We start from the raw sequence: 13646 nt of genomic DNA, 5'->3' as shown, positions 1-13646 counted from the left end.
GATAAGCTTATAAAGCAATTTTAATACGTGAAATTCAAGTCTAGCTTGTGGTTTGATTTTCAGATTTTGGTCATTTTGTGAAAGTACCAAAATGCTTGCTTCACACTACTGCACGTCAATTTTGGTATTGTTACAGCCCTGGATAGAGGGGGGATGGGGTGGGGCAAAGAATGAATACACCTGCCTGGGAGTACTAAGGCACTTACAAATGATTTCTAACAATTCTCCGTTCAGTTTCTTTGAGTTTTTTATACTGTTCTGATGGCCTTTTAAGGATAACAATTATATTTCCTGAGCAATGAAAAGGAGGAAATACATCTGAGAACTTTTCAAAAGTATACATTAGTAAGTGCTTTAAAGAAAAACCATCCAGTGACTAGATGCAAGTTATACCACAGGTACAAGGATAGACTGAAGAAGTAGACTTCACCTCTGCAAATGCTCTAAAAAGCCACACTGGTATGATAAATAATAATGCAATCAGGAGCAAATCAGTCTGGGCATATGTGGGCATATACAGATTTAACTGCACATGCACACTCCAAGTACACCTACTTACTTTAATCCTGTGTTCACATGCCTCCCACAATCATTTAAAGTAACCACATACAAGGGGAAAAATGTGTGCCAGGCTTCCTAGTAAGTAAATTCCAATCAGATTTTAAACTGATACTAAAATAGATACTTCTGTAGGAAGACACAGATTTCTATAGTTCTGGTCAAGTATTACACCTTAATCTTTCTCATTATGGTTTCAGATAATGAAAATAATTTTAAGCTATTGAGAATTATATATAAATCATTAAAAAACTAGATCATGGATTTTTTTTTTTCTTTTGGCCAATCATGAAACATGTTTTTGTCTGAAAGAGGGAACTTCTTTCAGTATAATTTTTCAATATAACAGGATACATTTAAAATAAAATTTTAGTAATCTCATTTGCTAATAATCTGATATTCAAATTCAAGCCCAAGAAAGAGTAGCAATTACAGGAGAAAAGAAAAACACACATAATCTCCTGTGGCATCATCCTAGGGGCTGGTTGTGTGTAATGATGAATTTTATCACCAGTTCTCCTGTTCCCAGGGTTGCCACACTGCTATAAAATGGAACTGCCTGCGAGGACTCAGAATGTCTTTTTTCTTGGGCTTACATAGTAAGCACTTGGCGTGATTCTTAATCACATTTTATCTGGAACACAGTGTAACAGGTCACATTTTTCTCGACAATGCTTATACTGATTTGTGCACTATAAATAGAAACATATATACACAGAGAATCCACACACTGACACAGGAATATGAAGTTACCCAGCCATCCATAAGCAGAATGGAATAAAAATCGCAGGAAGTGTTGTATAGGATGCCAGGCCCAGACAGACGATAGACGCCAGTCCCAAGACTGCGGAAGCAAGAACACTTCTCTGGTCACGAATAATTATCTTCACATTCTCACAAAACTGTAAAATCAAATTTTAGAATATTAGAAAACACAGGCAAACCTAAGAGAGTCGTCGACACCAGACAGCAAGGCACCTTTTCCCCAGGCATCTCCAATCTTCAGAAGAAACAAAAGATGCTAAGATGTATCTTGAAGATTCCAATAGTTCATTTGATTCCACATCGACTTTAGGCAATTGAATTAATAACAGCAGTTATCTTTGTGATATAGAATTTTTCAGAGAAAACCAGAGAATTGGCAGGATTAACACTTAAGAGTAGTGTTAAACTCACTACCAATAACAATAACATATTTTAAAATTAGATGAACAGAGAGCTCTAATTTCAGGCAAACAGAAGTTAGCCTATCCTTGTTGAATTCGGAGCCTACGATTCACCATTCTAATGTTTGCCAGTGATAACTTCTCTTAAGACTCAAAATCTAGGGTCTCTCTGGTGGTACAGGCGTTAAAGTCCTAGTGTTTAACAAGCATCTCTGGCCACAGGGGCATGATGATTTCAATCCCAACGCTGGCCTGGAGCTGACCCACATGGCAGAGCAGACATCTCTGCCTTGTCCACTGCTCCCTTAGCAGTTTATCTGCTCCCCAGTAATCTGCTTTCTATGCTGTCTCTGGTGAATCCTCTCACCCCTGGCACCTCTGGCCTACACCCCAGTTCTTGCATGCATAAATAACTCTTAAAAAGACAAACTCTAGGCCATCCCTGGTGGTGCAGCGGGTTAAAGCACTGCACTAAGAAGCTTAAGCCATTTCTGCATGAGTTCAATCCCCGCCTGCCCCAGAGAAGATCCACATGGTGTGGCAGACCTCTCCTGACCTGCCCGCTGCTCCCCTCAGCAGTGTACTTCGTAGATCTGCCTGTTCTGCTCCCCACTCTATCTTTGGTGAATCCTCTCACCCACTGCATCTCTGGCTTGTACCCAGTTCTGAATAGTAAATAAATAAATCTTTAAAAAAAAAAAAAAAAACCTCTAAAACTAAAGAGAATCTATAATTTTCATATCCCATTGCCTGCTTAAGTAAACAAATTCATAATCAACTATGCAATACAATGTTGGCTATTGGAAATAAATATGACTCCTTTTTGAGTGTCTAATTACTCGACAGATTTTAGTTCATTCATCGAGTTTTATAGTTTGCTTTCTCCTATCCCCATCCTTTGTAGCTCCTTGTGTCTTGCCCTCCTCCCTTCCCTTTAACCTCAGAGCACTCAGGGTGTTTACTGGTGTCCACCAGTTGTTAAGTGTTTTAGATTTTTATATTATCTGACATATTCGTTTTTATCATAATGATTTCTTGTGCTATACATAGTTCTCTCAAATCCCTTCATCTTATTGAAAATAGCTACCGTTACCCTTTCTTAGGGTTACATAAACACCAAGATGTGGCTTTACCACATCTTCTCCATCTACTTGTCCACTGTTAGACATTTAGGCCGAATCTATGCCCTGGCATTGTAACTAATGCTGCTGTGAACCTTGTGGAATATCTGGGATTTTTATTAATGATTTCATGTTATGTGGACTTGCTGGGTCATGCAGTGCTTCCACGTCTAGATTTTTAGGGAAGTGTAGATGGCCGTTAGTGGCTGTACCACTTTACATTTCCAACAATATAACAGGATTCCTTTTCCTCTGCACCTTCTCCAACACCTGTTGGAGGTCTTTTTAATGTTTGCCATTCTCAGGGGTATAAAATAGTGTCTCATGTGGTTTAACCTGCATTTAACATGGAAGGTTTGGCCTTCTGGATATGTGCTTTTTCTTAGAACACTAATTTCACTCAAAAATTGTGTTTGAATCCTGGATCCATCTTTTATTAGTTATGTGACCCACAAGTATATCAGTTAACCTCTGCAGATCATCCACTTTCTCTTCTAGGGGAATCCTCAGGTTCTAAGGATTAATGAGATCTTTCATGCAAAAGTACTGTTTTCTTCTACATAGTGTGTAAGGTATTACAGTGATTATTATTATTGCTATATCTGCCCACACTTTTCTGTACCTCAGTTTGGGCAGGGTTAAAGTGAGAAATTAACTGCTCCATTTTCCATCAGCTTTATTACACATATTAGTTTTAAATTCCTTTTCTAGCTGCAACACTATATATATGCTTCTGGGATCTCCTTATAGTAGCTTATATCGTTCTGGACAACAAGAAAGGGCAGTGTATTTTAAGACACCATCTTGGCTGTGGGGTTACTTCTACCCACACTTCTGTATAATATCTAAGCAATTATGATGCTCGCTGTTATCCAGATGTTGGTATTTTAATATACCAAACATGATGGGTGTCTTTTTTTCTAAACTAATGAGACATCGAGTAACAAACACAATCTTAACGTTTTCAGGCCAGTGAGAAAAATGGCTTGTCTGTAACAGGAAGATACACATGTAGGTAAATAAGTTCTCTTGACAGAGTTCTGCTGCTTATTTTCAAATAAGGTAAACAGACAATCGCTGTGGGTCTTCCCCCCACACACACACACTGCCCCCTCCAGCCCCACTTCCCCACACACACACCCCAAGTAGATTTTCTCAGGGAGCTGCTTATCTAACATCTTGTTCTTCTCCATTTGCATCCCAGATCTTCCACAGTAGGAAAATGTCCTGCATTTCCAGAAGGTGTTAAAAAGCCTATTGGGTAACCACTTGAATACTGGAATCCCAGAAACTGAAAGGGTATTTTCATTCATTTTTGGCAAAGAAAAACATTATCCACAAAGTAAAAAACCAAAACAGCACCTATTAGAAAAAGCATAAGAACTAGTGATAGTTACTAGTTAAATGAACTTATAGTTTACAGAACATTGGAACTGTTGCAATATAAAAATTCTTTCATTTATAATTTCTAAATGTGTTTTAAAAAAAAATCACAACACAGAAGAAAAGATTCTCTTCCAGTTCCTTTTCAAATCCTTTTCAAATAAGTTGTAGAGTTTTCATGAGGGGATGTGTTCTTGAGAGTTTTTGTAAACTCAAATTTGAATAAGAGGCAACTTTGCAGCTGTCATGTTAGGCTGATAATAGTTGCATGTATGAAGAAGGCGACAATGAGACCAGGGATCAGGGAATTCCTTATGTCCCCAAAAAAGTAAAGCTAGTCATCCTTCACTATTAGTGACATACTTTTCCCAGAGCCAGTCTAAAATCAGAAAATTAGGGAGGGGGTTTCCTCCTCATCCCCCCGGAAATTTACTCTGGCCAAATTGTTAGACCATTAAATGAGGGGACAAAAACTCAGTTTCACAAGAGATGCTGTGCAACACAGCTATTAAAAACCACTTCTCTGCTTTGGTGTAATCTCACAATGTTTCCAGAGACGAAAAGCTACTCTAAGTAGATATTTATGCAGAGGACACAGCACTCTGCTCACCTGGGACTCGTACTGTCTTCTCGTAGAAATATATGTAACACGTGCCATGTTTTCTGTGCAAGGTTCTTAAGTATCTGATAGAAATACTGTTTTCCTTAGAGAAAGGATTTGCTTGGTTCCTAAGTGAAGCTAACGTGTTTCCTTTTGTACATTTTGGAGTCAGTGTTTGTTCATATGAGGTTCCTTTCTAAACAGGACTGGGACACAGCTTAGATTCTTGCGTCAATGCAAAGTGCTCTACCTGTATTTTTATTTTACTTAGAAAAGAACTCCTAGCTTTAGTCTGTCTGTGGGTCTGCCTGCAAAAGATGCATAATAGTTACATGAAAGCTCGTTGGTGCTCTGCCATAGAGTACCAGATTGTCCCATTGGGGCCCCAAAATTAATCAAGAAATGTAGCGATTAAAAAGTGGTTACATGGATTGGTTTTTTGTTTTGTTTTATATTGTTCTGGGTTTTGGTTCAAAACATACCTAGACATGAAGAAAACCAGAAGGCCATTATGTGATTATCCACATTTCCACAGTGAATATTAACCATGTTCACTTTTAACAACTTTTTAACAACTGCAGTGAAAGCTGAGAAAACTTCCAATTGCAAATAAAGTTGCAGGCTTAAAACCTAACCATCTTTAAAATTTAAGAGGCTTCCAAAGAAACAAACAAACAAACAAATCCTTTTCGCCTTTAGATTTTGCCTACTAATATCATTTTAAAATCTAATATTTTTTTAAGTACCCATGAAAAATTACCTACTTTCTTTAAGACCAATTGTTTTGATCTCTGAGGAAGCAATAAACAATCTAATCTACCTTTGAGGGTAATGGGTGGAAGGATGCTTAACAATGAGGAACTCTAAATGGGGATTAAAGCCACAAAGAATTCAGAAGAAAAAAACTCCTAAGTCAGAGGAGTAAACCTTTTACCAAGGGACCTTGAGAATTGGATAGTTTATATTAAGCAAAGAACATTTTTGCCTTTGCAGTTTACAGAGGGATAAAATTGCATATTTCACTGTTTTAAAAAAGTACAATACTTTTGGGTTGCTATGAATTAAGTATAAGCACCTTCTGAACACCTTCCTTCCCATTGCAATTCTTGGAGAAATTTTCAAGCAAACTGACAGCGACTTGTTTTTTGTGGTACCCCCTACCACCACCCATCACCTGTCCTTTGTTATTTCAAGTGCTGTAGCTTCCCACCCTGTTGGCCTTCCGCAGCAAAACAGCGCAGCTCAGCACTGCTGGCCCTGGTATTGCAGTGCATGCTCTTACACGCGCTTTCGACATATCTTACAACGCATTGACACCATTTATTTACCTGGCCTCCCTTAGGAACACCAGAGCATTCCTTATTTAATCTAGAACTTTAAGAATGCCTTGAAAGAGGTGGGGGAGGTGGCCAGGAAGAAGATCCCTGCTCCCCGGGGAGAGAAGTGGTGAGGGGTGAGAGGGGATGCAGGTGCAACACGCCATACCTTATCGGCCTGGGGGCTGATGGGCGCGCCAAATCTGCAGTAGGTCACGAAGTGCTCGCAGTTGTTCCACAATAGGCTGTAGGAAGTGAAGCCCAGCAGCTTCTCTGCCCGCCGCGCCACCTCTTCGTTGAGCAGCGCCTTTTTCTTGAGAGACTTGTCCAGGTGATTGACCAGGATTTCGGCTCCGTAGGCAAAGTCCTCCACTGTATCCACGCGGATACTGGCCACCCTGCCAATGACACCCAGGATGAGACGCTTGTTAGAGACCACCTTCTGCGTGAGCTCCTTGTCGTCGGTCAAGGCCAACAGGATGTCGGGCATCATGTGGGCGACACGGTTGTCTCCCAGGTAGATGCCATAATGGGTCAGGTGGGTCCGGGGCACCTCCAGCACGTCCCCGCGGAGGAAAGAGCTGATCTCATACAAATTCTTCCTCGCCTTTTCTTCCCCCGGGACGCCGGAACTGAAGAGCTTGAAGCTGGAGATGAAGAGTAGCTTCTCCAGCAGTAGAGACACCGCCTCCAGCATTGGAGTCTTCATCCTGCAGGCAAAAGGCAGCCTTGGGGGGACCACCGCTACTCTGGCACGGGCCGGACCAGCAGAACTCGCCGGACTGGGGCGCTGCGCTGTCGCTCACCTGCTGGTCAGCGGCCCAGTGCCGCGGCTGCAGACAGAGAGAGGAGAGAAGGAGAGGGAAAGGAAGCGGGAGAAGTCTGGGGCTTGGCCCAGCCGCTGCGCCCTGGAAAGTGAGGAGGACAAGGGACTGGCGGCCGCTGACTGCAAGGACAGTGGGGCCCGAGCAGCCTCGGGTAGGCAAAGGGCGCACCTGGGGGCCGCGCCGGGGCCAGGGCCGCGCGAGGTGCTGGGTGCACCGCCTTCGCGGGGGCCTTTTATCGCCGTCGAGGGGGCGGGCCGAACGCCGTCACAGACCCGGCGGGAGCGCTCATTGGCCAGCGGCGGGCAACCCCACTCGCGGTGTCCAGCGCGCGGCCCCGCTGGCTCTTTAGAACCCGACGGGCCACCGCCGGCTCCCGGACTCTGCCTGGTGACGCCTCCCCAGCCCGAATTCCCTCCAACCTATAAGCCTTGTTAATTCCGGCCTTTAAGTGGCCGATTGGGGGAAGTAGAGACTCGAGGCACGGACACACCACGGATCCTGCACCTGTCTGGCCGACACTGGGAGCTTGGTTTTGGTTTATTCCGGGAATAAGTCCCCTCGGGGGAGATCTCTAAGCAGAGCCACCTCCCTCTAAAAGGCTGGCTAGTTGAAGAACCGGGCTTACTAGCGTGTATTTACTCTGCGAAATGCGCGTGCGGGGAAAACTCGCGCATTCCTACTTACTTGCCGTGGAGGTGTGTCCCCAGCGCGTCGCAGGTTCCCCAGCGCCGTAAATGCCAGGGAAACCCCCTGCGTTCGGCGAGGGCGTGAATCGAGTTGGCGAGCGCGCGGATAAGGTGGCGATCGGGCTTCCTGGCCCCGCGAGCGGGCGCCCCGAGCCCGAGGCGCCTCGGAGACAGCAGAGACCGTTGAGTGCTCCGCGCTCAACGGTCATCGTGGAAAACGGCAAAACGCCCAACGTCCGACTGAAAAGTCGGGTTTTTCTCTGGCTGATCAGTAACGCTGATACAGCGTCGGCTCGCCCTCGGGCCGAAACTTGGTAGCTTTCTTTTAAAGCGCATCCTAGAGGCGACCGCGGGGGAAGGAGATGCTGCGTTCCTCTCCCGAGCGCCTGCAGTGTGGCCGGGGTGCCTGGCCAGGGAGGTGCAGGGAGAGTAGCTGAAAGCCGGAGTCGCTGTCCGCTAGCGCCTGGTCGCGAGTCGGCGCGCGGAGCGACGACCCTGCAGAGTTCCGTGCTGTGCAGTGTGTAAATGCTTACATTCCGAGGACAAAGCCCACAGTGGAGAGCACTTTGTGCTGCACAAAGCCGCCCAGTTCAGGCCTAATAGGGTTCATCGACGAGCAAATGCTCCGCTCGCCTGCCAGAGGGTGCTCACTGCGGATGATGAATGAAGAGACATTCGTCATACCTGGAAGATGGAGGGGACCATGGAGATAGGGCGAACAGGCGGTCGCGCCCCATTATCCTAGGAGGCCCGGAATTCGCTCCCACCCGGGGTCTGCCGTCGGCGCTCTGGCCGCGTCGTCTCCCTTGTCGGTGACTTTTGTTCATTTCACAAATGATCCTGAATCACGTAAGTCCAACAAAGAAAAGAAAGCTCCATTTCACACAAACGAGTATAAGGAGGAAGGTGGGGAAGAGGTGAAAGGCAGTGCAGGTGGGCATTTTTTAAAAAAATTAGTTTTCCAGTTTCCAAAGTTTAAAATCACAGAGCTCAAGAGTTGCTGAAACGAATCAAAACACCGCCGCACCCGGGCGCTCGTTGGCGCCGAGCGCGCGCTGGTCAGGCACACCTCTCGAAAACCTGGAGTCTGTGGCAATGTTTAAAAACCGAATCCAGACCTCCGCGTCCATATGAACTGCAGGTCGCACGCTGCTTCTGGAGGCACTAGTCGGGTCCCGCCTTGGGAAGCCCCGAGCGGCACAGCCAAACGGCCCAGGGAGATCAAAGGGGGCTTGGTAATTTGCGATTTCCGTCTCTCGAGGCCACTAACGGGCTTTTAACGCCTACGACTGTCTCCACCCAGAGAATTTGCGGGAGACAAAAGCTGGGTGAACTAATTGCCTCCCGGCTCCACCGAGAACTCTTGGAGAAAAAAAAATAAATAAAAGAGGCGTCACCTATAGACCCCCAAGAGCAGTTAGATCTGAGTGGCATTTGTGAGCCGCTGCACAGCTGATTGGCGGTTGGCTTTTACTTCCCGGTGGGGTTAGTTTCCAGTGACTCGAAAGTGAGTCACTCCAGAAAGATGAGGTCGATGTGATGCGTGTAGCCGCTGCACATGCTTCCAAATCTTTGGAAATGAATGGGGGGTTGGGGTGGGGGGGCGGGTTGTCTGTAGTTCACGGAAGATTACTTTTGTTTGCCTCAAAAAACTCCCGATTTAGAAGGCGGAATGTTATGCCTTCAAATAACTTTCTCAGCGAAACTTCCCCGAAAGCAGCCCTGTCTTCTCCTCCTGTGCCTGCTGGAAATTCCGTGTCTCGAAGCCCGGCAGACCCGTGGAACAAGCACTTTTAAACTTGCTTCTGAAGTCTCCAGACCCCTGGCCCAGGAGATCAGGGATGATTAGGTTGCTTTTAAAACAGAAAGTACAGCATCAGGTGAGTTCACCTTGCAGAAGGCAACTTCTCAACCTTGTGGTCATTGGACATATTTCTTTCTGTGTGTATTTGAGTGATCATTTTTCGATGGATCCCTAGCCTTTTTCCTTATCAATACTCCTACACTTACAGGTTCACAGGTTCCCACTAATATTGCACTTTCCAGCCTGCCCCAAATTAGCTAAACTAAGGGAAGCAATTGCTCTTAGGAGAAAAGGCCAGAGAGAGAGAAAGCTAGTGTTAGAAAGTTCTCCTAAAGCAGACAACCTCACTTGGGGAGTCCCCTGGAGTTGCTAGAAAGTTCTGTTTCCCAGAGTGTAAGAAAAGTGGTCACAGTGAACAAGTGTTGATATGCAAATCCTTAAATTTCAGAAATGGGCGGCAGGTCTGGTCCAGTGGTCTGAAAGAGCCCAGGCTTTCCTGATGAAATAGGAGGACGCCCACCTGTGGATCTGCAGCCACTCAGAACCCTCCCACCTGGCGTAGGTGGGCTCATGGCCTCTTCTCCCAACTGCACAAGCCAAGCCAAGACTCCCTATCTCTGTCAAAGGGGGCTGAAATTAGGGCTCATTGAGCCCATCAAACTTCCAGGCTTGAGTTTCGTGATCTCATCATGGGTGCCAGGACAAAGACGTCCCTCTCAGGGACAAGGTGCCCTGTCCAGCAGGGAAGTCTGGAAGTTTGATGGGTTCAGTGCCTAACCTGCAGGCCTTATACCTTTGAAGGCAGGCACGTCTCTGGAGTGGGGGATATGATTGCATGGGTAAGATTACCAGCAATAGCTTGTACTAGGAAGGGAACTAAGCAAGTTCCTCACACTCAGCCTGTGGGGTAACATCTCTGTTCTGCATACAAAGAACCTAAAGCTGTCTCAGTGGTGGATCAGGACTCAACCACCAGTTTGTTTGCCACCATTAGGGAAAACCTGATACCTGCTTTGTGCTGTCCCCAGCCCTGAAAGTTCAGTCTTCTAGACTGCATGCCCTTCTTTTTAATTTGGACTTCACTCCCCTGCTTCTCCTAGTGCCTCGAGGTCCAACCTTAAACATCAGCTATCTACTGAAATGGGGAGAAAGGTCTGGTTAGTCTAGCCAGTACCCCGTCCAGAAGGCCCACACAGTCCATGGACGGAACCCCATTTCCTCTGCACACCCTGGATCTGGGGCCGCAGCCCGAGGGCACAGAGCTAGGCTGGTCCCAGACTTCTTAGATCTCTTTACTGAGCCCTAATCTGATGAATTCGGCTTCCTAACCTTCATGATTATTAAATCATTGGGCAGGTAAATAATGATGTTTTTCTTCTGAGCTACCTTCTCAGCCCTGGACCTCCAGACAGGAAATACTCTTACTGGCTAGCTTTAGGAGGTAGGGAGAATAAAGACCTTTGTAAAATTCCCTCTAGAAACAGGAAAAAGAGCAGACACCTTTTCTGTGTGCTTCCTAACTCAGAGCTACCTGGGATGTTCAGCTCATAGGAATCACTCACTTCCTGGGAGGAAGATTTGCCTGCCTGCCTTACTGGTGGCTAGCACCTTAGGGTGTGGCCTCCTCAGTCCCCCCAGTGGTCTTCAGAAAGATGAAAGGGACTGAGTAGTTTCAGCCGGCCAGGACTGAGGAGGTTTCCTTGCCGACTGTAAAATAAGAACATGGAGCAAAACAAAGCATTCACACTTAGTGAGTGTGAAGACTCGTGCAAATGTCCTGTAGCTTCTTACAAATGAGTCACAGGTTGAGGCAGCTGTGCTATAGAGAGAGGAGGGACAGCGCCCCTGGTGTAGTGGTATCATGCAAGACTATAGGTGGAGGAGGTAGAAAACCTGGGAGTCTAAGGCCTTCCTGTGCCCTCCCCAGCAAAATGAACTCGACACATCTTTTACCACCATGGACCCTAAGTTGTGTCCAAGATGGGACCACTATTTCAGAAGGTGGTGAGGAGACTAGGCACATCTGTATTCAAAATGTGATGCAGCCGCCCTCCTGCATTACCCTTTGGGGTAACCCAGTATAGTAGGTTCCCTTCTGCTCTGACGGTCGTCACCAGGAAGGCAGAGTAGACAGAGATCTGCTTTTACTCACAGACTCCTGATGACTCAGCCTGAGCCACAAGGGTGAGCCCAAAGGAACCCCCAAGTGTCTGGGGCTGGGAGCAACCTCGGAGGCCAGTCAGGAAGCAGCTGCACAGGGAATCACACTGGGGTTTGGAAGCTTTCCCAGAGCTCTGCTGCGCAGGTTGTTTGGTGACGCCAGGAGACCCTGACATTTGCCTGAAAAGCTCTCTGACAAGGTGTAATCCAGTACCCTCCCCCACCCCTGTTCATCTTGAAGACAATAAAATGATCTAAAAGCAAGAAATGAGTAGGAACGTGAGATGCCCACATGAGTGGCACATGTCACTTGAAAATACAAATAATAAAAGGCAAGTATTTAGGAACATAGAGAGCTAAATAAAACCTTGCACCTTTGTTTCCTTTTATTTCTAATTTCTCATTCCAAGGCAATCTGTTCCTAACTAGGTGCCTCGAGTTTGCTAACAAAGTAAACATTCAAAAGACAATTACAATAGCAAGGAATGCATATAAGAAAGGGACAGAGAAGTCAGGTATTACTGTTCCCCAAACAGGATCGCCACCACCAGCCATGCTAAGTACCAAGAACAGGGGTAAGTGCCATCATCTGTTGTATTTCAAAGATTCTACACAGTTGAAAGATTCTTCCCCACCCCAATTATATGAACAGTGAGGTTGATTAAAGCATTACTGACTAAAAACAAGACTATCTCAGGAAAAAAAAAAAAAAACAACAGTTATTTGGTGTAGCCACTTACATTATTATGTGTTGTAGAAAAAGCTAAATATTTTGAGCAGTGGTGTCATGAGAAGTTACATCTTATTGATGTGTAAATGCTCTGGTATAGATGACATTTTGTTGACACAGCACTACAGTGAAATATAAAAATAAAAATATAAAGTCATTAAAAAAATCCCAAAACCAACAATAAATGCATAGCCATCCTGCAGATCTAATGGCAGGTAACTCAATCAGAACTTTCTTCGTATCAGGCTTAGCCACAGATACTCAGACCTGCTGATACCCAGACCTTGACAGGCCTAGTGGATCTCATCCCAAAAGTGTCCTGAGCTCGATTAGAATTAAACCCCTCCAAAGGGGAACAGTTCAGGGGCCCATGAAAATCAAATTACTCAGGCCCTTCATAGTCTTGTCTTGTTCTTGATGAATTTGCAGAGAATAATCATCAAAAAAGACAGTTCATTGTGCAGTAATTTAAAAAGCTCTATCGGAACCACAATATCCACTTAAAAAATGCAATGCCTCATTGAATTAAAAAAAAAATCACTTGTATTTCAGTGAAGCAGTAATTACATAAGGAGAAAATGAGCCAGAGCTTGGAGCAGTTGGTCTAAAGCTGTGCTGCTCTAGACCACGGTATACTGAAATTTTAAATGATGTAGACACTGCAGGACCCATATTGTGTAACAATATGTATGATTGATATATTTTTTTTAAAGAATAACTTTAATATTGAAGTTAATTGAAAGGCTGCAAGTGTATCATCCTGCTGTTGTCGTAATTACGTCTACTCTTTTCCCAGGCATGCTAACACAAAATCCAAAGAAGGTGAGCTCAGGCTGACTCAGACCTAAATGGCTCAATCCACCTGTGGGCCTCTCTGGTCCGCGTGCTGTCCGGTCCTTATGGCCACGCATTCAGCCTTGGCTACCAGCTTTCGGGCTCTCTGGTGGCAGACAAGAAAGCAGGTCACAAAGCCCAGGCTGGGGCCAGGACAGCAGCAGGGTCCAGCACTAGTGCCCGCCCCTCCCCCCACCAGGCTCAGGGGCCTGTGTACTGCGAGTGGCCAGTCACTGGCCACTGGAAAAGCCCCCTGGAGAAGCCCTGCTAGCTTTTATGTGGTTTCCAGAGGCCGGCACAGGGTCAAGTTTGCTGTGGCTCCCAAAGTATGTTCCCGCGTGGGAATTACAAAGTTTACTCACTTACTGCTCTTTGCACAAGCTGAGAACATGGCAAGGCCACATGTCCTCTGCACACGAGGCCACCTGTATCGGAAGTCACAGCAAAAAGCAGCTTGAGA

The 13646-nt window shown here is 45.6% G+C and overlaps 1 protein-coding gene across 1 annotated transcript; it reads right to left on the bottom strand.

Annotated features, from left to right (window-relative positions):
- Window positions 1-848: 848 nt before the first annotated feature.
- LRAT (lecithin retinol acyltransferase (phosphatidylcholine--retinol O-acyltransferase)) lies at window positions 849-6859 on the bottom strand. The gene is made up of 2 exons (XM_004685341.2): window positions 6315-6859; window positions 849-1460 (listed from the first exon to the last, which is right to left on the bottom strand). Exons 1-2 carry the CDS (start codon window positions 6852-6854, stop codon window positions 1308-1310), a joined length of 693 nt encoding a protein of 230 aa, XP_004685398.1. The 5' UTR covers window positions 6855-6859; the 3' UTR covers window positions 849-1307.
- Window positions 6860-13646: the final 6787 nt, after the last annotated feature.

The sequence above is a fragment of the Condylura cristata genome, unplaced genomic scaffold, assembly GCF_000260355.1.
Source record: "Condylura cristata isolate star-nosed mole 26May11 unplaced genomic scaffold, ConCri1.0 scaffold00018, whole genome shotgun sequence".
Taxonomy (NCBI): domain Eukaryota; kingdom Metazoa; phylum Chordata; class Mammalia; order Eulipotyphla; family Talpidae; genus Condylura; species Condylura cristata.
This window is presented reverse-complemented; position numbering and strand designations above follow the sequence as displayed.